Source organism: Mustela erminea, chromosome 13 (assembly GCF_009829155.1).
Source record: "Mustela erminea isolate mMusErm1 chromosome 13, mMusErm1.Pri, whole genome shotgun sequence".
NCBI classification, from domain to species: Eukaryota; Metazoa; Chordata; class Mammalia; order Carnivora; family Mustelidae; genus Mustela; species Mustela erminea.
Window position 1 is genome coordinate 19,530,036 of NC_045626.1, and position 26,465 is coordinate 19,556,500.

At 37.9% G+C, this 26,465-nt stretch overlaps 1 protein-coding gene across 13 annotated transcripts in view; it reads left to right on the forward strand.

The window, feature by feature from the left end:
- Positions 1 to 26,465, forward strand: part of TCF4 (transcription factor 4) — a 348,714-nt gene that overhangs the window by 220,005 nt on the left and 102,244 nt on the right. For 11 of the 13 annotated variants that reach the window (XM_032311422.1, XM_032311430.1, XM_032311426.1 and 8 more), the window contains 2 exons: positions 5,385 to 5,514; positions 5,994 to 6,043. In XM_032311422.1, coding sequence (XP_032167313.1) covers positions 5,385 to 5,514; positions 5,994 to 6,043 — 180 coding nt within the window. The remainder of the gene's footprint in view (positions 1 to 5,384; positions 5,515 to 5,993; positions 6,044 to 26,465) is intronic. The other 2 variants (XM_032311425.1, XM_032311428.1) reach the window with 1 other exon arrangement.

Sequence of the window (26,465 nt, forward strand, 5' to 3'; positions counted from 1 at the left end):
ATAGTCATCAGTGGTTTGTAATATAAGACTTTGAATTAGAGGGTCATGGGAAGGAGGGTAACTGTGTGCTAGACACCAGCTCTGCTGGACATTTTACATTGTTGTTTCATCCTCCTGATAACCCTGTAATAGAGCTCGCATTACTTTGTTTTTACAGAGGAGGAAAATAGGACTTAGAGCACTTACATTAGTAACTCCAGCCACTGAGCTAGGGTTCAGTGTGACCTGACCTCCCAGCCCTCCCTCTTTCCTCAAGTGGTTTAGATTCTACTTCTGACTTGATACGATGTGCACTACACATTCAGACTAGAAATAAAAAGCTTTGACCGAAAGTCCCTAAAAGAAAATCTTTGCTAAATGATAATTTCAATAATTTACATTTCTCTGCAGCACAATCTGTTAAGTCCCGGATTATGAAAGTTACCCTTGCCATCTTATCTGAGTTTCCAGAGTTCTTTTTTGTGGAAACCAAGTATAAAACAGAACTCAAAATAAACTATAAAGGTGCATTCCTAGACATTCAGCTATTGGGAAAAGAGACTGTCCAAAGACTGACCTTCAGTTTTGAGCTTTGAAGTTCAAAACTGGACAGGTGGAAATATTGTGTTCTTCATTGCCCTTTGGTGTGAGATATATTCTGGGTTGCAGAGTAAGTGCCAACAGCAGCAAAATTATCGCCCCCTCCTGCTACTACAGTAAGTCAGCAATGGCCCTTCTGTGGTCAAAATGGCAAATTCAGCAGCAGCTATTCGATAGGGATTTGCAAAAACTTCCCCATGGCTGTTAGAAATCTTATTCAGCAGTGTCTTTGAAAACCCGATTCTGTGCAGAATTCACTAAGTAGAAATGACCTCAATTGTGATTTAAAAAAAAAATGTGATTTAAACAAATATAATTGGTAATTTTGCTCGATGTGTATTTTGCACTTAGTACTGCAAAGTCGATTAGGTATCCATACAGATATGCAGCATTCATAAGTTTTATGGTAGTTCAGAATTTTATTTCCATTATTAACATAAAGCCTTCCAAAATTCCTGGCTTTATAGAGTCAGTTCGCCATACAAAGCCACTATACATCACTTAGGTTTGTGATGAAAGAATGGAATTGCAGCTGTGTGAGTACTAGAATACCCAAACATGAATTAGACTCACAAGCATTTGGCAATAGTTCAGAAAAGGAGCTTAATCTGGTTTCATCTGAGACTGCTTTTCTCTGTTCTACAACATCCCCCCAAGATGTTGTGTCTGATACCGGATCACAACGTAGTGGGAATGACGCAAAATCAGAGAAAGCTCTAAGAAACCAGGGGCACATTTGCTTTTCCCCACAGATAATTTTTTTCTCCTACTTCTTCCCCCCGCCCCACACCCCAGATCCCAACTCTGAAATTCAAGGTCATTCACCTATTAGATGAATTAATTATAAGCCAAAAAGCAGCATTCATCGTACTCTGATCTCACTCATATCTATAATTAAGGGTAAATATAATCTTCCTTTTTAGAAAAGTACCACCCACCCATTACATCTAAAGTGCTGACTGAAATGAAATAATAGTTCAGAGCAAGATGATTTTAGTTTAACAAGAAAAAAGTTGATAATTTAAGCTCGAAGCAGTGAGTTCTATTTTTGATTACCATTCAGTTATAAATCTAATTTGAGATATATGCTGCTTTTCTGTTACTCAAGTTTAATTCATGGTTTGCATTCTTGGTTGCATAAGAGAACTTCAATGGTTGATCAAGGATGTTAAAAAGCTTCCTGCCCCCCACCACCGCCCTGAAGGAATTGGGGCAGGGGTTGAGAATGTGTTAGACTGAGACCCAGATCTGATGTAAGACAAACAAAAAAATTTAATAGAAAGGGACCCTCATAGAGAGTTCTGCATTTGGCATTTGAAGGACTCTGGTGGGACTTGGTGCTGAAGGGTTGGTTGTCGGGGGTGGGGGTGGTGGACCCCAAGATACTTAAACCCAGTTAATAGAGTCAACAGGTTCTATTTTTTGGTTAGGGTATTTTAAGTCTTAAGATTGTTTGTCTTTGGAAGAAAATAAGGAGTGAAAAAGGGGAAAGGCTCATCACATCACGGTGCAGACAGTTAAAAAAAAATGCTAAACTCTGGGTTTAAGATTTACAGGTTAGCTGTGCGAGATGCCACATCTTGCTTCCAGTGTTTCCTGGCGGACTTGGGCAGCTCTGTACTGGGACCCAGCATAACCACAGAGCATGAGCTTGCGCAATGCGGAAACCCTGAAACCTTTACAGTCTTATTTAAGGCAAAGACGAGCTGGCCCATTTTGAACGTAGGCTTTAGCTTCCAAACAACTTTTATTAAGTGAAAATTTGCGCCTCTGTCTCTCTCTCTCTCTCTGTCTCTCCATATATATATATATATATATACATATATATATATATGTATATATATATACACACACACACACACACTCCTGCAGGTGAATTCATATGTAAATGAATGCCTTATCCATTTTGTGCCATATTCAATTTACCTTATTAAATGGAATGCCATTAACTTTCTAAGTTCATAAACTCGGGTTTTTAGCCAGTGGAAATTTTTTTCTCTTTATCCTTGCTAAAGAGGGTTAAACGCGTGACGTAAAGGCCAAACAATAGTAAATGGTTATTGTTCATTTTACAAGTATACTCTACAATAGGAACACATATATTTTTATCTTAATTTTCCCTAGGGGGGTGATTAGGGCCCCCTTAAGTATGAGGAAATGATTATTTTTGTTGCTTTAGAAGAGTGATTCTATTGTCTGAGAGAAAAAGAAAAAGGAACAAACAGGTCTAAAAAGAAAGAAACAGGAATGTGCTTTGTGAAAAAAAAAAGGGGGGGGAGAAAAAAAGATTAGCGTGAGCCTTTTTCATGTGTGGAAGTGCTATCTGGTCTTAGTTCTCGGTCACTGTCCATAGTTCATGTGGCTGCACACGCAAGGGTTGGGTGCATGATTTAGTCACAACTGGCTCGTGAAATGATTTTCTTTTAAATTAACAACAGTAAGGTCAGCCACAGCCAGTGAGCGATCTCCTAGTTATCATTTTCCATTTTTCACAGCTCTGCTGTGAAATGCTGCTAAAACACAGTATAGCAAACTTGTTTATTTTTATGTTGACCTATTGAATGCATCTACTTTCTTAGGAGCGGAAACCTTTGCCACCAGGACCAACAAGAATTAAGCAGTGGTTAAGCTCATTAAGGAGACAAGCAAGCATTTCCACATATCTGCTCAGTCCTTGTTTGAATATTTTGTATTATTTGAGAAAAAGATAAATGAAGAATGAGGAGTGATGTCTGCCTAAAATACAAAGTTTTCAATAATGTCATCTTCACACTCCTCTTCTCATGAAAGGAAGGCTTATTTGTAAATTTCCCAGACTGTGAGGAGGTTGTGATTTAAATCACTCACAGCTTTTTTTGATGGAAATTTCAAAGAAAACTTGGGCTTAAATAAAGATTTTGTTAATAAGATTTACCAACAGTGAAATATCAGGTTCAGATTCTAAAATTCTTGAATGCCATCTATAATAAGTCATTTGATGTTAGGCTGTTGGATTCCTGATTTGTAGAAAACTATTGCAAAGAGCTCTATATTTTAGTTTGTCCCTGGGTAGCATTTGGATATCTTTCTTAAGTTCGGAAGAGGCAGCAAGAGAAAGTGCAGATGTCAGGTTTTTATCTGGTAAATACTCTGGCTTTATCTGGTATCGATGTGGCAAACACAGAGAGACTCGCCATGGATTTTCGCTCAAATTGAGCCTCCAACCTAAAATCTCATCCTCAAAGTTTTATTTTAAAGTAACGTTCGTCATGCCTCCCTTGGAAAAGTCTGAAACTGGAATCAGTGAAGGCAAGCTTGTCAGTAACTGATTAGTCCTTTTTATATTACTCATCCAGCACTCACAAAAATCCCTTGGAATAGAGAGGTTCTCTTTATGATATTTAGCTATATGGCCCTGGAAAGGGGAGGTTTGAATTTTTGATTTTCCAGCTTATGGGTCATATTTGACCAACTGCTTTCACTAGAAGACATGCCACTTTGTTGAGCTATTTAGGAATCAAAAAGACTGTCTTAATTTAAAACAAGGACTCTTTGTTTTAGTTGGTGACTGCCTTGTGAAATTTTTCAGTTCTCAGCGGGTTAACCAGGGAACAGGGGCAGAGTCATAATTGGCCTATTTAGAGTATTTTGCATGTGAATAGTGTGTTAGTGAAGCATCCCTAAGTCTGTTGTGAGTGACATGGTGATTAGAATTTAGATTAGGGAAAACACATTCTGTACTTTATCAAGGACAGTAATTAGTTCAGTCAGTAAAAGTTGATTACAAGTAACGATAAAGTTAGATTTTTAGTACTTAATTTTAAAATTTCTTTATTAAACAGTAAATTTGTTCTTAATATAAATGGTCGTATCTACACTTGTTTTCTTGCATATCAGACTAATTAAAAGAACAATGTGTTCAATGCAGAGTATAATCAGGCGATTTATATATTATGGGTAAGTTTTTATGTAGTTTTTAGACATTGTAATATTATTATCGAATCTTCTGCGTGTCATCCTTTTCGAAAGTTTAGTCATTTATCACCCTGTGGTAAGTTCATGAGATGTGTGAAAGTTCTCTAGGGCTCAGGTAAATGTTTAATCTGTGGGGATGTGTTTTAGCTTCCAGTAGTCCTCAAGAGGGCATTCTAATGTCCTTTAATTTGTTCCTGGTAGCTTAGAATGCCTCTATCTCTGTGATTCTGGAAGTTAGTGTGAGCTTTGAGTTTACGCCCGGCTCCGCTGGCATTTTCTCTTCTGTGGGTGCCGTGTAAATCCGCGGAGGGTAGAGCTGTGCCGATGGAGAGAGGCAGAGTCCTCAGTGGACGGGAGCATTCTTCACTCACCCCCTGTGCGTGCGTCCGAAAAATCAGATTCTTCTTGGGTTCTTGTGAAGGAAGGGCAGGGACAGTTCCCAGAGAGGAGCCCAAGTGTCGATTAGAAACAAACAAGCAAAAAACAAAAAAAAAAAAACATAAAAAACCCCCAAACCATGAGTCTGACCTAAATGCCCTCTTCTTAAAAAAAAAAAAAAAAAGAAAATTAAAATGTGAGCTGTCTTAAGATGAAAATACTGTTGAATGAGAATCACCTTCTTCTACCTTCCTCTCAAAAGCAAAGAATTAAAAAAAAAAAAAAAAGAATCACAAACTTTGGGCTGGCTTCTGAGATTGCTTTCCCTTTTGTTTGGTTGTTTTGTCATTGTTGCAGTTTTACCAGATGCTGTTTTGTTTATTGCCTGGGTTTAAGTACTAACAATCAGTTGGGGGGTGGTGAATGCGGAAAAACTAACCTTACATGTTTGTTTTCCCTTTTTAACCTTTTAGCAGAGTCTCCTTGGAGGTGACATGGATATGGGCACCCCAGGAACCCTGTCGCCCACCAAACCTGGCTCTCAGTATTATCAGTATTCTAGCAATAACCCCCGAAGGAGGCCTCTTCACAGTAGTGCCATGGGTAAGGTATTCCTCTGTCTGAATGCCTGAGTGATTATTAGTCGTCTTTTTCTTTCTTCTCTCTTTTAATACCACACTTCTCGCCCTCCCCTCACCCCACCCTCCAAAACCATAAAATTTTCCTCAAATGTCAGGCTCGTGACCACCCCTCCCCGGTAGTACATTGGATGGGTATGTTAACAACTTCTAGTAGCAAGAGAACTATTTTGGTGTATGCTTATTTCTTGTTTTCTCTTGGCTGCCCATATAAGGCAACTTAAAAAAAAAATCAAAGCTTAAAAAAAGTTAAAGATCTTGATTTTTACGAAAAAGGCAGAAGTTGATGTCTGCCAGAATAAAATACGATAGCGGTACTGACATTTTGCTAAGGTAACGACTTAAGAAAATCTGGTCTAATCTAAATGGCTTCGTGGTGTAATCTGTTTTAGTTAGGAAAATGGGCATGCGGGGACCTCACCGCCCCTCTTCCTTTTCTTTCAGAGGTGCAGACAAAGAAAGTTCGAAAAGTTCCTCCAGGTTTGCCATCTTCAGTAAGTACTGCTTGTTTCTGCTTTTGCATATTGTTTATTTTGTTGTTTCGTACTGATGTGAGGGAGAGGGGGGTGACAATGTGCTAGGCGCCAGAGCTGTAGGTTTCTCTAGAATGTGGCTGGGGGGTAGGAGCGACCCGCACGTCCAGCCACCTGACCCGCGTTGGAGTGATTAATTGCATATCCTGGAAGGCTGGGTGGTTGTGTTGATACTAGGCAGGTTAAGCTGTGAAGAGAGCCTTGAAAAGGTGCCTGAAGTTGGAGGAGTTTTACCTGTACAGAGCTTTCAAGAGAATGAGTATTAGTTTCATCTGTTGGTTAAATTCTTTGTCGGTATTATGATGATTTATGGATTTGCATGCGAAAGGAGATTTGTGGAGAGGATTTAGGAAAAATTTACATGGGTTTCAGCCCAGAGTGCAGAGAGAATGTCTCTATTTTCTAGAGAGGTGACGGAATAAAAGCTTCAGAGGTAGCCGCATCAGTAGCCATTTGTGTCAGGAGTACCAGGTGACAACCAGAGGAAACATCTGTAACCAAGAGCATTCTGGGTCTTTTTAATACCTGGAGCTGGACTCGGGCGCGGCTGAGGTCCTTCCAGTCTCCAACGTAGCAAAAGGCTGTTGTGATCACAATTAAATAAGATCTCTTTATTTTCAATTCTTACATATATTTTCAAATCTGAGTTCCTAGATGGTTTTGTTTAATTTGGTTTAGCACCAGTCTTTCCCTAACGAGCTTCCTCCTTACGTAGAATAAAAATATGAGTTCCTCTCTCCTTCCTTCCTTCCTTCCTTCTGTAATTTACAACTTCCTTCGAGGTAGATACAGGTATAGATACACAGTTTTGATTTCATTTAATTTAATTCTGTGCTCTGTAGGGCACTAGTATTCTTTGAAAAGAATGCTAATGAGCCCTATTGTAAGTTCTTCTCCTCTGAAATAAAATGATATTTGGGTTTCTGAAAACATATTACCAATCAATGCTCGCATATTAGTTTTACTTCATTTTTAATAAATTAGGAGAATAATAGGTTTTGCAAATGTGCTAAGATTAGATTAACCCAAACACCTGTGTATTTGACTTGATTTCAGTTCAGCTCATCCAAAAAATTATTAAGTGAATATATCAGAGTGAGTCTTTATCAGGAAAAAAACACAAATTTTGTATGCTGATTATCATAGACTTGGTAATGTTGTAGAAGCATCACAAAATTATCCATAAATATAGAAAAATATTGTGTAAATAAAACTGCCAATGGTGTATAAAATAGTCACTTTGGACTACCAGTAAGTCACTTAAAAATGTGCCGAGTGGTTTATTCTTTAAATTTCTATGCTGTATTGAAATTGACTAATATCCCTCAGGTTTTTATAAGCATATTTTAAGCTTGAAGTTTGTGGTGGATTTAATGTAGATGAAACTTTAGCTTTTAATAGCTTTTATGACAACTTCAAATGATATAGTCCTCACAGCTGTTTACATTTTAAACATGCCTGAACCTAATACGGACAGTATTAAATACAGTAAGTGGACCTTTGACTCTTCTGAAATGATAGAATAGCTGTGTGTCATAAAAGCCATGGAAAACTTAAAGCTATAGAACCTTATTTATGCCTCAGAATCAAATGAACTTTGTTTTTTCCAATGCTAAAATTATGCAGAAATCGACACAATTTCCAAGGAGTGCTTTGGTATGGCATTAGATCATATCTATCTGCTTAATCGTTGTCAACAATAATTTCTCCTACTTCATTGTAAATTTTTAAGTATTTCCTTAGAGCTAATTTTCCCTATAGAAAATTTCACTGAAAATAGTTTTTTCTTTGCTGTTTAGACAGTTGGTGTGGTGTTGATGTGTTGTCAGATGTTTAGAAATATAAAAGTATCTTTCCTTTCTTCCCAGTAGATCTGGAATTGGAAATTTAATTTGTATTATTTAATTTTTGGCTTTTGATGGTCAGTTCAGGATTTACTCTTCTTAGACAATTTATCTTGGCTAAATGTTTTAATGGTCCTGAAAGAACATTTTTGTAAATAGAGCCTGTTTTTGGAAAGGCAAGGAGGAAAATTCAATTGAAATGGAAATTTTATCCTTGTTATTTTTTATTTGTTTTTTCTTTTTTAAGCAAAAAAGGATGACTTAGTTTGGTCGATTTTAGAATCCAGTCATCTATTTATTGTTACTACTTGGAAAAAAAATCTCAGCTCTGTTCTAATCACAATTTAACTTAGTTTATATTAGGTTTGTTGTATGTATTGGATTGCTTATTATTTACAACAAGATCCACATGCCTTACCACCACACAAAATATATATGTTTTAATTTGATCTAAAGAGTCTGCAATAGTCACTGTAGCACATTTGCCCCAGTAGACCCATATTTTCATATTTTTAGACCTCTGCCATGTTTATTCTTTTTTTAAGCTCAAATAAAAATGATGACTGTAAATCTGACAAGAGACACTTCCTAAAACTTGCTTCAGTATGTGTGAATACTTTTATTACAAATAATAAGAAATTGGGGCTAATCAAAGGTTTCCTTTGGAGTGATTACGACTAGATAAAGACATTTATATGTTTTCTGCGATACATATTTACCGTGATAAATAGTAATAAATCTGTCACAATCTGTTGTGTCAACTCACTTTTCCACCCCCCCCTCCTTTCCGACATGGGCCCTTTCTCGTCCTTAACCTAAAACAAAGAACATTTAAACTGTAACATCTGTAATCAGATAGTACTTGTGGCTTTCCCGGAAGACAGAGGCTGGACCTCTTTTGTCGCCATTAGTCTGGATCTTCCCAGGAAATGAGAGCAAAGGGGCTCGCCTGGCCCCGTTTTTCAAAATACTGCAGCATCTGTGGGAGAGAGGAAACATAAGCCTGGCCCAACATCATGCCATCGATCTGGCAGGATCCTTGAATGTGTTTGTGCTGTGCATTGCCTCGAAGAGACCTGGAGTCACGGCGGAAGCGTGACAGTGATGGGGTGGCGGGAGGACCATCCTGCGGGGTCGCCTTGCACAGGCGCAGTGGAGGGGAGGAAGTCTGGCCCCCTGGACCGCCGAGGCCTGGAGTTAGGGCTGGGGTGATGTCTCTTTAAAGGGAAGGCTGTGCGAAATGACAACTCTCTAATTGCCCACCAGAGCCCTGCTTAGTACTGCAGAACATTTTCCTCTTCTCTGCTCAGATCGCAGCATGTTCTTTTCCGTCGCAGACCAGCTTCTTGTCGCCCCCATCTCTTGATGGGAGTTGGACAGTAAAGCTTCGTTGTTTGTTGACACCAGCATCCCTTCTACCTGTCTGATTTCTTGGATCTGCACGTGAACTTCCAGTCTGATTTCTGTGTCTTGGATTTCTCTTTTAAATCCTAGATCTCAAACTTAACACTTTTCAACTCTACTGCTCTTTCCAGCAGATTTCTTGTCTTTGTATAGCCGCATCATCATGCATATTGAATCCTGAACTCATGCGGAGAAAAATACACCCATTAAATCACATTTTTGGGGAAAATGATCCATAATTCTTAGAAATTTACATGGAGGCATTAAAATCTACAAAGCAAAAAATTTTCACATTGTGCTGTTCTAAAATATTTTTTTTCCACACATACTTAAAAAGCACAAAGATAGGGTCTTTCGAGAACTTTATTGGGCCCACCAATATGGAAACACAGAAAAACTCCATCTTCTTATAATTTGAATGTGAAATGACATACATTTAACCAGAAACTGTTAACAACAGCAACCAATTCTACTTCGAACATGGGTGGAATTTATCTTTACTTCCAACTTGAGTTTTGAAACTTCAATGACAGTCTCACTGTCTTCCCCATTTGGAATCCCTGGAACTTTAGATTTCTCTAGAAATAAGAAGTTTTATCCTTAGAAATAGTTTATGGCATGTCTTATCACCAGGGATTTTTCCAAACTGAACTTTTCAGTAAAGTCTTTTTTTTTTTTTTTAATGTTACATTACAGTTGTTTTTTCTTTGCTTGCTTATAGTTTTCAAAATCACATAGATCTGGCAAGCTTTGCATTAGGTGGTCAGAGATAATTTTGGACACATGGGTCCTAAGGACAACAATCTCTATGATAGTAAAGATTCTAAAATAAGATTTGGGCACTCTAAGAAACTTTGAGATTAGTTCATCATTAGGAGGACTTGAAAAATAAAAATTCAGTGTGTATAAGACACCAGGTTTTACCGATTTTCTTAACAGAAAAATGCTTAAAGAAAATAAAGTCTTAAAGTTTAAATGAGACTTTCTTTTACAGAAGAGATTATTAGGAATATCAGGAAAAGTTGGGTAATGTTGATGGCATTAAGTATCCTGTGTCTTTTACAATATGTAAAAAACTTTCATATTCGAAGGTTTCAAAAATGATGTAGAGTTCATACCTTAAAATACTTTTGGAAAAAAAATTTTTCTTTTTCAAACACTTGAGGAAATCACAATGTAAAAAAGAAGTTGGTAATCATTTTTTTCCCTTTTAAAGGCTCAGAAATTATATATGACTGAAAACTTCAGTACTTAAAATATATCATTTCCCCATCACTTTGAAATTAATCATAAATCACAGTAATGCTATTACATGTCAGCAGAATTTTAACTTGAGGGATAATATAGCTTTTGTTACAATAAAATTTATATTAATTTTAAAATGAACTTAGTGTCAGCTACCTGGACACCATCCTTTGTAGGAAATTCTAGAGTAACCAGTTATGTGATAAGATATAAAATGAGGAGCCTCATCAAATTTCATTCCTGGAGGGGTAGATCCTTTGTGAAAAAGTGTAACCATAGATGTTTACATTAAAATCTTTGGATAGCTCACAATAGTTAACTTTAAACTTAGTGTACCCATTCTCCAACTAAAGATATTGAAATATGAAGTTCAGATATTAGAATTAGGCTTACTAGTTGTAGAAATGTATAGACAGAAAAGAGATAAAGTATAATGCAATTAAATCATCCCCAACAGGACAAAAGTGTTACACAGAATAGGTCACATGACACCGGGGAGTACCTTGAAAGTTGAGAAGATGTTCATCACAGAGAACATATATTTTTGTACAATTAATATTGAATTTACTAAACCAAAGGCTTCAGAAGTTCAGCATATACATTCTTTCTTTGAAAACCAATCTTATTGTCTCCATTACAGTTAGAGGCTACGGACATTATGGTTTTTTTATGAATTGCTGGTCATGAGACAAATACAGGAGAATCTCTATATTTAAAGTTTTTATTGGGGGTTCTTAGTCTATTAAGAATATTTCATAAGCGTTATGAGATTCATCCAAATACACAACATATGTACCATTAGGCATTCCAATCTCTCAGGAGTTTGCTACAAGATTTCTGTATTTTTGTTTGGAATTTTGGAATAATGAAATCTCTTTTCTATCATCCTCTCTGTTATGAAACCTATTCCTGTTCCCCTTAAAAGGATGACTTCTGGTGTGTATATTTTAAATATAAAGTGGGAAGAAATGAAATGAAGAAGAAAAACACAAAAGTCAACTATAGAAGAAAGGTTTGCATATTTGTGAGCTCTTCTGGGATTATCTTTACAAATGAAAAGGATATATGTGTCAAACACTCCGAATGAGACACAACCACCTAGTTTCCTCCTCAATAGAGATGCCTTCCCGGCCCCCTTTGTCTGATTATTCTACCAAGCAAGCTCTTCTAAGGTGGCATGCTTGATATCTATTCCCCCTTGCCCCCGTGGGTATTTTTATCTTTTTAACCAACTTTTTGATATCTCACCTCCTAAGATTTATCAGGACTTTTGCTAAGATTTCAACAACTGGAACAATAGCATTTAGTATAAAACTGGCCTCATTTGTTGAGAAAGGAGAAATACATTTCAGGAAACTGTTATTTGGAACCTTATTTTATCACTCGCACTGAAGAGTGTATTTTGGTGTGAAGTCTTGGACTCCGTCTGAGTGGTTTAATTATTAAGAAATCCAAGAAGCTACTGTAAGGCGGCTTACCTAGAGAGAGAATTGTAACAGGCTTGCATGCATTCTGAAATCATACAAGCTTGTTTTGCAGCGTGTGGTTTGACTGTGCGTTTACTTTATGTTTGTGGAATAATATAGATGCTTGGCTCAATATTTGGTCAGGAACCATTTTTTAAAGTTCCCGTATTTCACTGATTGAACCATTCGTTTTATTTTCTAACATAGAAACTCTATATTACTCACTGCCCAGCCCCCCCCAGTCGCTGACAGTTTCTGTGTTTTCAAGGTATGTTGTCCTGATTTCGAACAATAGTAAAGTTTTTGTTTGAAAGTCCTAAATCAAAATCAGATAGAACTTGGAGGACTAAGTAAGAGTCTCTCAAAATATGTGGCAATAACCCTAAAAGGAATGAAGAGTCTCTTCAAAAATAGCAAAGTTGTATTTTCTTAAGGCAGATTAAATTCTGTCAGGCTGTTGACAGACACTTGCTTTGTTTTGTTTTTTAAATAAATTGCACTGAATTCTTAAACTGAACATAAAGTCGCATTTCCACGCAATAGCATAAGATTCTCAGCCTTGATCTCATCTGTCCCAGGGTGTATTTGTGTAGTGGAGTGTGCTCTTTTTAAAAAAGAATAAGAGGTTTTATGAAATGCAGTGCAGATTTTGTCGTTTTAAATACTCAATTATTTTATCTCAAAACAGCAGCATGTGAATGATTCCGGTTTTTTTTTTTTTTTTTTTTTTTTTTTTTGGTAGTTGCTGCTGTGCCATAGGTACAGAGCTCTGTGAGTTTTATGCTTTGCTTGAGCTTATACTCCCTCTTCAGAGAAATTAAGGAAGTGCAGAAGGGTCTGCATTTTGTAGGATTTCAAGGTTGAGAAAACGCTTTAAGTGTCGGTGAGAAGCACAGATTTCCATTCTGAAAGAATGTGCAAATTCGAGTTTGAAGAGAACACTTTTAGGGGCCTATATTCAAGTCGTGCGGCAACAGCCACGATCATTTTTTTAGCCTAACTTTGTCATCTGAGGAATTAATCAATCCTAAATAACGCCAGGAAGGTTGAGACTTGATATATAAGCGTTTTTTTCTAGAGTATTCGGATGAGGACCTGTACGTGTATGCAGTGTCACAAGGTTCAGTTGAGTGTTCAGTGGGACAGAAGAAGAAGAAGGGCGTTTCTTAGCAAAGCCCCCTTGGTAGCAAAGTGTAAAGAAATGTTTTGGTGTGTTGCTGTGTGTCAGTAGTGTTTGCAACGATGTCGATTAAAAGGCATTTCCTTTGTGAAACATGGACTCATATTAGAAAGACTTAGTGTTCTCAGAAAAATGACCCTTGTGGTATATTTCTCACACACATACAGAAACTGTCACTGTTCCCACTTACTGTTACCATCTAGGGATTTTTTTTTTTCCTTAAAAAGAAAAAATGCTGTTTTGGAGCAATTTTGATACCATCCGAGAAAGAGTCTGTCTACAGCAGCCTCCTCCTCCCCAGCCTATATCATTCTAAATATGCCTCCTGGATTATACTTCTAATAACACTGTAATGGTTTTCCTTGTACCGATTGGTAGAGTATATCATTAGCTGTCTTGAGAAAGCAGTTTCGAGTAGGAGGCCGATTTCTTGGCGTTAACGTTTTCAAAGGAACCCTGTTTGGGGAAATCAGTTGTTTCACAAGTGCTCAGGTGTATTAACCTAGGGTACAATAATATTTTCTGGCTTGCTCATTATGAAACGAAACTGAGTACAAAATAATTCAGTAATAAGTCACGTATAAAAACCCGAGCTTTAGCATAGGAAAGTCTGAGAACTTGAGAGGTTAGCACAGGAGATAAAAAATAAAATGGGTCGCAGGGTCCAGTAGTAGTCAACTCATTTCTCCTCACCACTGAAGCTGAGGTTTTAAAAGAATGTTCATGGCCTGGGAATTAAGACTTTTTGAATCAGTTTGAAATTTGTAAGCCACGAAGCTAAATAGAAAATCAGTCTGTTTCTGTAACTATTGTACTGTTTGAAAGTATTGTTCTGTCATAAAAAGGTACAAATTCTGCCATTTAATACTAAGGCATATGATTCATGAGTGAAATTTTATTGCCAAAACCTGTGGGTTCTTCATAGAGTGTCTTGATACGAATTTTATTTTTAGATATATACAACACATTGGTACATATCATCTATAGCTTAATTGATAGGGTTGGGCAAAAGAAATGGAATTCAGCATTTTTATTATGGGCAGATAGAGTTGGAATTATGAAATTCACATCCCAATAAGTAATTATTCTACAAACAATGATGTTTTGTTTTCCCTTCAGTAAAGTCCACCAACAACCTAGCTGTTAAGCTGAACCCTATGATAACAAACTGGGGGCGTCCCGGTGGGAGGGAGAAGAAAGCATTTTCAGAAGTTTTCATTCATTCAGTTGTTTCTTTTTTCTTTTATACTTTTTCAAAGCATATTGTTCAACTAACCAAAAAACTCAGCACAACGAGCAGCACCGAATAGGTCTTTCTCTTCAGTGTCCTCTTTATTTAAATCATGAAGCTTCACCGCTGAGGTCCTTCCTGTTTAAGGAAGTTCCCCGTGTTCTGTCACTCACATCCCCAACTGCTGGGGATGACCTTAGTATTTTAAAGAGCATGAAGTCTGGCCTTTTGAGAAGGCCATGCGTTCAAAAAACCAATACATGCAGTGAAACACAGGGCTTACTGTCCTTCAGGCTCGATTTGGGGATGCTGAGTCCCCTTACCCACTTGTAACCACCTTGAAATGGGTAAGGATCTTTTTTACATCTTTTTTTTGAGGGGGGGTCCCATAAAGGTTAAAGTCACTGACTTGTATATTTCCTTGAAAGGGATTTCCAAGAATGATGATAGTAATAAAAGTGGGGTACTGGGAAATAACACTGCACTAGAAAGCAAGAGATCTTCCTAACTAATTGTCCCATAATCTTTACTTAATCACCTCGTTGCCCTGGTTGGGTCACAAACCTATTTCATGGTATAAATAACACCTTCTTCAGGAGATGAGGTTGATACACTCCGGACAAACCCTTACCACCGTGCTTATCCTGAGCCAGGAACTGAGCACTTTGCCTCCAATAAATCACTTTAACGCTGACAAAATCCTATGAGATGAGATAGCCTACTCTTCATAGCTAAAGAAACTAGACACAGAGGGGTAGAGACACTTGCCTGAGGTTACACAGCTAGTAGATGGCAGAGCTGAGATTGAGACCCTGGCAGTCTGTCTGAAGGCTTTTCTGTCCTTAATCAGGATGTTATGCTGCCTGCGATTGGCTATTCAGAACCCTCAGTAGAACAAAAAGGTCTCCACAACCTGATCCAACATATCAAGTATTTGCCTCTCTGGAACAAATTAAATATTCAAAAGTTTCATCTCACTGTAGAATGACCCTCGGTACCTCTAAGGTGTTCACTGTTTATAATGTACAACTTCTGCCCAGGCAGACCCCTTAAGGAGACTAGACCATTCAATATACCATTTCTGCAACAGAGGCAGTATGATCTAGTGGTTAGGAGCGTGGAATCAACTGGGTTTTTTGTTGGCTGTGCTGCTTACTAGCCACATGGCCTTGGGCACGTGATGTAATATCCTTGAATTCTTCCCTTAAAAATGAGGAAAATATGCATTTCCCCCAAGGATATTGGGAGAAATAAATAAATGACAAAATATATGTGATGTGTTCTGTGTGGTCCTGACACATAGTAAATATCTAAGAAATGATAACCTCTAATGACAATAATAATAAGCCCCCCCACAATGTTAACACCAGCCGCAAGGTAACCTACCCTTTCTTCTAGCACTTGGGAAAAATTGAACACACAGCTTACTGGTGTAGTTAGCAGCTGAACAGAAACTAAGACTGGGGTCCCAGCTGCGTGTAGAAGAATTCTACCTCATGGAGCTCACTGTTTTTTTTTTCCCCAAAACTACAAAAACCTGCAAGCACTTTTTGTATATCTTTGTCCTTGTAGGAGTGTCTCTATCAGGCCAAGACACCTAGTCAGCTGTTTTAATCATTAGACTTAACCACTCTACCAAGTTTGTGTTGCAAGTATGTACTCCATCTTTTTTCTCTTGAAATGGGACATCAGGCCAATATGACAGAGCGCCTCATAATATGATTCCCTCTGCCAGTAATTTGTTTATGCCTGAATCAGCCCTGCCTCTGAGCGATAAGGAGATACATGCTTCTCCTCACATCCTCTCTCAGTCCCACTGTAATTGGTCAGAAGCGGGCCCCCCCGAGTGATGAACCACCTTTGTAGGACTGGCTCTGGTCCCCATGCGAAAAGGTCAGGCCTGGGGATTTGGCTTCATCCGGCAAGACGAAGATGTGCTGAGTAGGTGGGAGCGTGTGGCACTTTCTTTCGCTTCTAAAGTAAAACAGAGTTCGATTTGTTTAGGACTGTTGAGGTAAATTTCTAACATGAAACAGGACTATTTATACAGATGTTTTAAGGTAAAGTCAAAGTATTGCTGGATTCTGGCCTTTGCCACATTGTAATGTGGGGGTTTTTGATTTTTTTTTTTTTTTTCTTCTTCTTCTTCTCCCCCGCCCATACCCTCATGGCTATTGCTGAATTCATAAAAGAAAACTTGTTTTTGCTTGTCAGCTAAGGGAAACTTAAAACAATTTTTTTTTTTTTTAATAAGGGCTGATTAGTGAACTCTTGCATCGAAAGAAAAAAACATCTGCCAAAAGGGGTGGGGGAGAGAGAGCCTGCTGTCTGCGTTCCACAGCGAATGACTTTTCCCAGCCAGTTTTCATTGACAGAAAAGCCAGGCAGCACATTAGACTCTCCGGGAAAGGTCCTTCTGGCCGGACCCATTCCTCATGTCCCCGAACAGGACTGAGGCATGGGTTCACAGAGACAGAGTCTTTCTCTGGGAACCCGGGTAGATCCGGTGGAGGCACCCCTCATTTGTAGTCATTGCCACCTTGTGGATTACAAAGGATATTGGTTTTCATCAAACTTCCATTTCAATTTGGCTTTTTATGGCAAGTACACTTTGGCAGGGGATTGCTGTGTTCCTCCCCAAAAGGATCGCCGTTTGTTCAGCAACACCTCTTCTCCGCTCACAGTTCATTTATGATTCTGATGAGAGTGTTTTTTCAGGAAACACACATTTCACTTTTTGACCTAGGAGCATCTGTTAGAATTTTTTTTTTTTTTAATACTACTTTGGCATTCTGAAAGTGTTAATGTCTTTCATATCTGTTTAATGCTATTTAGGGATATTTATGATCACCTCTTGGTTACTCAGGGTAAAGTGTGTCGCAATTTTTTTTAAACAGACAGGAAAGCATTCACATGAGGAAACAGATTGCTTTAAACATGTGCTTCCTGTGACAGTAAAAAGAACAAATTAGATTTAACACTGTGTAATGAATGCATAAATGTGTACATTTAAGCTTTTAAAAGCTTTATGTTCAGTTCTGGTCACAACAAAAATGGAGTCACCTGTAAAAATTAAAGAGGCCTGGGTTACCCTCAGATTCCTGAAATGCCCAGAAATTGAGATCCTCACCTGATGATGCCTCCTTGGAATCGTAAAAGGCCTGCTCTGTTAATGCTGGAGGGAATGAGAACATGACGGGGCACATGGAGAGGTTAAACCAGGTTAGAGTCTGATTCTATGCCTTTAGCGAAGAAATCAGAATGTGTTGGGGGACGAGGACAAGGGAGTAGGGGAGATGATTTTACTCCCATCTTCCTCTCCCTCTGAGAATCAAGGGGAAAATTCCATTCTTCTGACCCCCCCTCCCCAATTCCTCTTCCTTTTATGGAGGAAAAAAAAAAAAGGGAGAAAGAAAATCTGATGTTTACTTACTAGCGTCTCCTAAGATTTAATTACATAAGAAAAAGACTCCTTATGTAATTCAGTTTGTGCTCATGTATGCTGGCTGGCAGGGAGTGAATAGAATATGAGTTAATATTTCCAGTTAGATGCGAGTGCTGAATTGGAGGCCATGAATCCTTTCCCCACAAGAGTCTCTCCTCGCCATTTCTGTCCGAGCCCTGCGGATGGTGTGTTTCCTCCCCCTGTGCTTTCAAAGCTAAGGATTTGTGGCACGCTCCCCATCCCTCGGCCAAGGAAGGCCAGGACGGAGTCCCTCAGGGGAGGGCACATAGTTTGGGGGACATCTGACTCTCTTATATCACATACTGAGGTACTAATATCAAAACAGACTGCTTGTCGTTGCACGGTGGGGCAGGGCTTTTTTTGGCTGCCGTGGTCGAAATGAAATGGGCAAGCTGTAGTCCGCTTGGCATCAGAATGGGCTAAGGGAAGCTGGGAGATCAGAGTCAGACTGTGAATGCAAGTAACAGCCAATGGTTAACTTCCTTTTTGTGTGTCACTTGGCAGCAATGAGACTGATGGCGATTTTTTTTTTTTTTTTTTTTTTAAACCGTGGGTGAGAGTTCAGTGCCCCGGGAAGAGCCGTAGACGCTGTTACTGTGCGTCCTCATACAGTTGAGTTGTGTTGATTTCTTGAACCAGTACAGCTGTTCCAAGTGCCAGCTTCGGGAGCTGCATACAGGGCCGCCGGACTTGGGATGAGAAAGGTGATCAGGGCAGAGGGGATCCACACAGTTTTGCTGCTGCTGGTCTCGAGGAAGTCCTGGGGAAATCAGACTCTTGCAGAAGGCAGCAGAGCCAAAGGATAATATATGCACTTGACTGGATACTCCCTTGTATGCAGACACCCAGAGATATTTTTAAATGATCACTACTGCACAACCCTCATCTCCCATCAAAGATTCAAATCAGTTCTGGACTGTCTGGAAAACGCAGGGCTAAAACAGCCCGATTGAATTCGGATGAAATTACCTTCTGCTTTTTGGGGAGGTTGCTGCTCTTGTGTTAGTCGCATTATTTTCTTTGAAGATTCATTTGGAAGAGAGTTTGGGAGAATTTCTAGCCTCCCTCTAGAATTTCCTCCCATTTCTGTGTTTGCAAAGAGCTGTTCCCCCAAGGCGAAAAGAGCGAGTTGCCATCTTGAGGAGTGAATTGTATGTGTAGTGAACACCAAATGGTCTCTCAAAGTTCCCTTAGAATTTTCAATATCTCTGGTTGCTTTCAAATACTATTTATTCCCCTAACCATTTGTGCAGGATATCAGTAAGATGACCAACTTCTGACAACCCTAAAAGCAGGGAAGGAAGCTTAGAAATAGAATACCATTTGTCTGGTAATTAGAGTGTATCTCTTAAGAGTTCGAGAGAATTCTGATTAACCTTTCTGTTCCCACATTCTCACATAAAATTAGCACACCTTTTAAATTATTATCTAGTATTTAAACACATATTTTTGAGTCTTCTTAATGCAACAGGTTCTGGAGACACTAAAAGTGTGTTATGGGTTTCTAAAAAACTTCATTTTTCTTACATTTTAAATGTTCTGTTTGTGCAAAATTTCGAGAATCACCATAAGGGCTTCTTTGCATTTTTAATTTAGTAACTAACATATGAATAAATTTGCATATTAATTAGTTGCAGATTAAATCATGCATACATAATTGCCTCCTTACTGTGTTTAATGTTTGTCAAAATCTCCAGCCTGGTTTGATGGATGTCGTATGAAAGATTACAATTTGATGTACCCTTGGAAGTATTTACACCAATAATGCAAGATTCTTAATAGCAGAATTCTCTAGTTATATACAGTTACTAATAAACATGTAAGATAGGTACATGTCCCTTTGACTAAAATTTTTTTCTTTGCACCAAATCATTTACTATTCATAATCATTAATGCATCTCCTAATTATACAGCATATGTCTGTTAACCCTTTCATTGCTGGTCTTCAAGTGGAAGCTTCTTTCTTTTCTTGTCCCCTAAAGGAAGCAAATTATTTGATAGTATTCTGAAATTACTACATTGCCTTTTACTTATTTCTCTACTAGTGTATGGACACACCTCATTTGCCAGTTACTTTAACATACAGTTGAGAATTATGTATGAACACTTTGTATTTTCCAGTTAAAGATCAAGAAATGACCCATATGCACATACTTAGCTGATGGGCTTTTACTTCTCTTTTACCAGCACTGAAAAGAACTCAGATATTTGAGATACTTCATATTAAATGGTAAATAGACATACACACACACACACACACACACACACACAATTTTTGGAAGGGCAATTATAGGATGGGTAAAATAATTTAAGTTGTATTTTATTCTGTTTCAAAAACAGCAGTGCATTTCATGTTTTATCAACAAATGTAGGATGGATTTTTTTTGGGGGGGGGGTGGTTACTAGGACTGTGATCTCTACAGAAACTGACCAGAGAATGGATGTGCTTGATTTGACAGAGTTAAAATATATGTATATAAATATGTATGCCAATAAGTGTTCTTTTAAATTAATTCCTCAGGTATTTAATTTTTTTAAGTTTTATTTTACTCATGTACAGAATAGACCAACTGGCATTTTTTTTTTTTTTTACTATTTTGATGTCTAAGCTGCTTATCACACTGTATTACCCTGCATTAATGAGTATTCCTACTGTGCAAAATTCTATCAAAAATGATGGTGTGAATGTCATTTTTAATTGGAAGTTTATACAGTCAAATTTATAGTACACAACAAAAAATATGTACGTAATTCTGTTCCAAGCCTTTTTTAGGCTATTGATCTTTTTGGTTTAAATATACATTTTTATCAGCCTGACCTTAAATTTGGCTTCAGAATCTGGACAAATATTACTGGCTTTTTATTAATACTGTTACTGAGAGAAGAGGGAAACCAAGGCACAGGACAATCATAATGCCTTTTATTTATAAGAGGAACAAATATAGAGTCTATTTTGAGGAATCCCTTTTAAACATGAAAACTTGGTGACCAATTTTAAATGTCTTAAAGAGAAGCCAGAATAGCTGAATTCTGTTTTATTGTTGAATGCCTTATATTTATATGCTTATTAAGGAAACAAAGGTTAAAATGAGTCCAAAGCATAAAGAGCTGATTGCCTTTATTTGATTCTTACATAGGAAAAATAATACCTCCTGCTCACCTACCTCAGGGTCATCTTCTTCTAATCACAAAGCACAGTGAACTATTTATTGATTTAGCAAAACATTCTTTGGCAACATGCAATATTGCATTAAATTATGTGGCAATGGGGAAAATTAAGTGAAAGCTGCAAAACTTGCAAAAGGAAGCAAACAGTCAGACCTGAAACATCATATTTGTCCACATCCATTGTGCCTAGGTAATTCAGGGCATATGGTATGTAAATGATGTTTGGAGATCCTTGCCAATTCTACACACGGCGGGATAAATTAAGGACAGGTTTCCCTGGGTGTAAGTCCCACGATTGTGACCGACACACTCTCTGATCGAATGTGCTTGTTCTGTTCTTGTGTTTCAGCAAGAGCTTCGCCCAGCTTTCAGTGGCCAAATCTGGTCCTCAGCCTGCTTCTTAGGCACTATTTTGAATTCCTGAGAATTGATTTTATAATTAAATTTAAAATATGGTACCAGTTTCTCTTGCCCCTGCCTTTGAAAAAGTAAGATCTGAATGATGCATCGGTATATATTTGGATATTACCCACTTAAACGGGTATCTTTTACAATGGAAACTGAGTGCCTCTCAGCCACTAAACAAAGATATTACTAAGTAGTGACTTTTCTCTAGGTCAAGATTAAGATATTTTCTAGACCAGGAAGTGAATTATTTTAAACAATTAATAATTTTAGTCCCAAGTTAGCCCAGTCATAATTTATTAATTCAACTATATAACTCAAATTACTACTCTCACTTAATATTTGAGTTATTATTTTGAAGTATCTGCTCTCGCTTCTAGAAAGGTAAAGTCACTGTCTTCTTCTTCCATTTAGAAGTTGTTTAAAATAGCTAAGAGTTTATACTATTTCTTTTTCTTCTGAAAGGAATTTCTTTCCTAAGCTGGGTGTTGTGGCCCAGAGTTTTTAATAATTTAAAGTCTATTTTGTTTATCTTGGAACTGTATAATTGGAGATTTTGTTTGGAAATGTTGGCAGATCCTTTTCTCCTATGATAATCTATCAAAAGACACCTAAATAGTGCATTTACCAGGAAGACTTAATTATGACTATAAGACTGAAACTCATTATTAATGGAAGTTATTTCAGGGTATGTTAAAGTATGTAGAGTATGGTTTAGGACGTTTTGTTGTTTTTACTGTTAAGAACAATGCTTTTACCAAATCAAGCTGTTATTTTATTTTTTTTTCCCCCCCGAGGATAACATTACGGTTCTGTTTAAATTAGCAGTTTAGGCTCTGTTCCCACTGTTACCATTTCATTTTTAAAACGCAAATAACATGCTAGTTACTGTATGAAAAATGAAATTAGGTGCCATTCCTGTCCGTTACTGTGTAAGTTGAGCAAAATCAGGGGGAAAAAAATCCCCTGAGATCAACCTAAATCAATACTACCTGACACAGATTTAGCTTAAAAGAGTTACAAGTAAAAAATAAGGCGGGGGAGTTGCCTGGGTGGCTCAGTGGGTTAAAGCCTCTGCCTTCGGCTCAGGTCATGATCCCGGGGTCCTGGGATCGAGCCCTGCATCGGGCTCTCTGCTCAGCAGGGAGCCTGCTTCCTCCCTCTCTCTGCCTGCCTCTCCGCCTACTTGTGATCTCTGTCTGTCAAATAAATAAATAAAATCTTAAAAAAAAAAAAAAAGTCATGCAAGTGTTGGTGTGGTGGCTGGGAAAGCGTTCACGTTATCAATCTGTAGCCCACGCCTTGTGAACTCAGGGTGAAGTTCGGAGCTGGTTATTCTGTGACCATCTCTTGGTTCATTGAAACTACTTTGCACAGCTGTGCTCCCAACTCAGCAACAGAGAGCAAAAACAATATTCGCTGGAAAATAAAGCTCAGTCGGCCTTCCAACTTTTCTGGGAACTCGGAGCCTTGAAAACAACAAAGAGGATAATCACAGTTGAGATTATGGGGTCCAGATTAAACCTATGACACAGTAGGGGTGGCGTGGCCCAAGTTTACCTACACAGCGCCGGCCTTGTGAAGGCCAGCACGTGAAGCACGGTAGTCACTCACCAAGATTTTTGGTTTTAAATGTCGTTGAACCACATTTAAGACGAAGGACCTCTACTTCCTTCAAAAAAAAAAAAAAAAAAAAGTCAAGGTATATGGAGAGATGTGGCGGTGAGCTGAAGGATTTTTTTTTTATTTTTGCTTATTTGGGGTGGGAGGCAAGGGCCATAGACAATAAAGATGAACCATCTCAAGTATTAAAACAGTCTATTTTCATGCAATGCATGATTCAAAATGACTTTGCAGTTTTAAAATTTTTTTTTAGAAAGAAAAGAATATAAAGAGAGAGAGAGAGAAGTGAAATTTGCATCTCTACAGACAACTCTGCATAGCAAATTTAAGATTCTGGCTATTTCCTTACAAACATCTGAAAATTGAGAATTCTAAAGGATGCACAGACAGATCTTAAACTATTGCATTGCTACTCGGTGTCTATGGTTGTATATCCAGAAGTTGGAAACATTTTTTTAAGAAGGTATAAACAATTAAAACAATAACTTATTTCAGTTTATGTGTTCGGACTAAATTTCTTCCTGGTTAAGAATATGGAAACTGTATTAGCTGTTTGTAAATACTTAGTTAATTTTAGGTAGACTTGATGCATTAATCTTGTGTCATAAAAGATACCGCTTCTGCTTAACCAGATCTCAAGTATATTTCAGATCAGTCTCTACAAAGTGTTACTGCCTTTCTCTTAGAATTCTAGTCAACAAAATTTCAGTCATCATATATGGATATCACAGAGCTAACTGGAGACAGACAGTATAATTTCTCTCATATTGTCAAAGGGGTCTGTTATTCCTGAAAGTTTAAGGAACCCTGATATCAGCTAGAGTTGTGGAAGCGATCAATGATCCTATGTCATCATATCCCCAATTAGCACTGAATCAACATGAGGCTTAAGGATCAAAAAAATTCAGCAAATATTTATTGCACATCTACTAAGTGCCAGTATTCCTGAAATGTGTATAGCAGTGGATGGAGGTTCCTCCCATTGCGAAGATTTGCATGGCCCCAAGTAGTTGTTGAAGCAAGAGTTCATTTAAAAAAAATTTCTTTAGCCTATTTGACACACAGTGTTACATTAGTTTCAGGTGTACAACATAGCGATCCAACATCTTAATATAAGGTTAGGCTGTGCTTACCACAGTTGTAGCTACCATCTGTCACCATACAATACTACTACAATACCACTGACTGTATTCCCTAAGCAAAAGTTCACTTTCAGATGCGCCTTAGGGTCCCAACACTATCATGATGCATCTTGTGGACCAATAAATATAGAGACTGTGACTCTTCAAAGTCCAACAACTGATGTAATCCCACAGTCTATGATGACGATGTAATCTATAATAGAGAAAATCAACCCCAAGATTAACCGTAATTGTCGGTGAATTTCTTGTCATTGGCATATTTTTGTTAGCAGTGAAACAAAATGAGATCTTTTTAAAAAAGGTTTTTTTTTTTTTTTCCATTTCTGTAAGTGCCTAGAATCAAGTTAAATGGAATGGGTTGGAAAAGACATAAGAAAAAAAGTTAAATATGTGGAAATGACACAAAAGCACCTGCTTCTTTGTTTTGTTTTCCTCCACGTCATTAGGAAATAATGTCTAGCCATAGGAGAATCTGTTGTCCCTCTAAGAATATGTTTATAAAATTGAATTTTCAAAGTAGAATATAGAGTCACTAAAGAGAGTGGACTTACCCAGAAAAATTAAGGAATACATAAACCAAACAGGAGTCTGCATCACACATTCCAAGTGACAAGACAGTATCACATCTCAAAAGTGACAATGCATGCGTGTATCCATTTTTATATCTTTGGCATATTGTTGGCACTATTAATTATTCCATTGAGAAAATAGCCGCTCTATACAGAAGAAAGGAAGATAAATTAGATCCTCCAAGCCCCCTTCTGGGAAGTGTATGTGCAAATGAATATGCTCTCTGCCAGCCCAGCAAATAGAACTTGGTCCAGCCCTAATCTGTCGCTGTTTGTAATCCAGGTGAGGGAAAGGCCAGGCTCATGACATCAAAAATAACCACTAGAAAATTTAAACATTTAGGGGAACAATTTATCATAACTACGCATATGTCTGTGTTTTATCAATATAAAGTAGGTGTAGCTCTGTTTGAAATGTTTGTCTAATAAGATGTTCATTTTTCCATTTTGCAAAGGCTTGACTTGGTCTCAAATTGAACTTAGGGCTGACTATAATGTGTTTTTCTGACAATTCGGACCTGATGATTACTGTCGTGAGAGAAAGGAAGGAAATAAATCTCTTTTTGTTCCTCATTCCCTCCCTGAGTGAAATGTGATTAAGCTCTTGTTCTGTGCATATTACGTTGCTAGAGGGTGGGGCACAGAAAGTTCAATCTTGATCTTTCCTCTTTATAAGTGTATAATATTCGGGATCAGTAAAGTAGGTGCGTGGTTTATTTAGCAACAATTCATGGCATTAAACTTCGCTAGAGAATCCGAGGATGTAGAATGGTCCTCATCTGGAAGCGACTACAGAACGTGATGTCATTCTCTTGCTGGGAGGTGCAGATACGTAACTGAGCTTCTGCCTAGAAGCTTCTGTATATCTTTTCCCTACAATTGAGCTTTTCCTTGTTTAACTGCAGGAACAATTTTTGGTTGTTTTCCTATTTTCAGAGATTGATGGTCCAGAGATACCACATTATAGTAAAACCATAAATTGCAGAATTCCAAACTTGGGGGGAAAAAACCCCAGTCATGATCACAATTTAACAGTTATTTATTTGAAACACATTTATTTATAAAGAAGCTGAGATTTAGATAACCAGAACTCACTCAGACTTAGGGAGCTAGTCAGAAATTAAGCAAGAACTCAAACCAACGTCTTGGTTTCTGGCCTCCACATGAGACTGCTCTCTCTGACAAGCACGAGGGAACAGGTGATGGGGACGGAGGGCTCATTCCACCGTACTTGGTTGGAGAATCAGAAACTAGCTCTTTTGAAAGTAAGTTTAAAAAAAAAAAAAGATGATTTATTTATTTTTTTACTTTTCTGTGTTTAATAATTATTTATGATGAAATTCTGTCACTTGTCTAATAATTGTACTAATAGTGACTCAATACAGAAGTGCTTAACTCTGAGAAAGCCTTCTGCACACTATAATTTTGTTTTAATTTGTTTTTTAAAAGATTTATTTACTTGAAAGAGAGAGAAGGCGAGTGGGGGTGGGGACGAGGAGGGGGAGGGTGAGAAGCAGACTCCCCACGGAGCAGCAGAGCCCCACACAGGACTGGATCTCACAACCCTGAGATCATGACGTGAACTGAAACCAAGAGCCGGCGGCCCGACCAACCGAGCCACCCAGGCGCCCCCACAATAA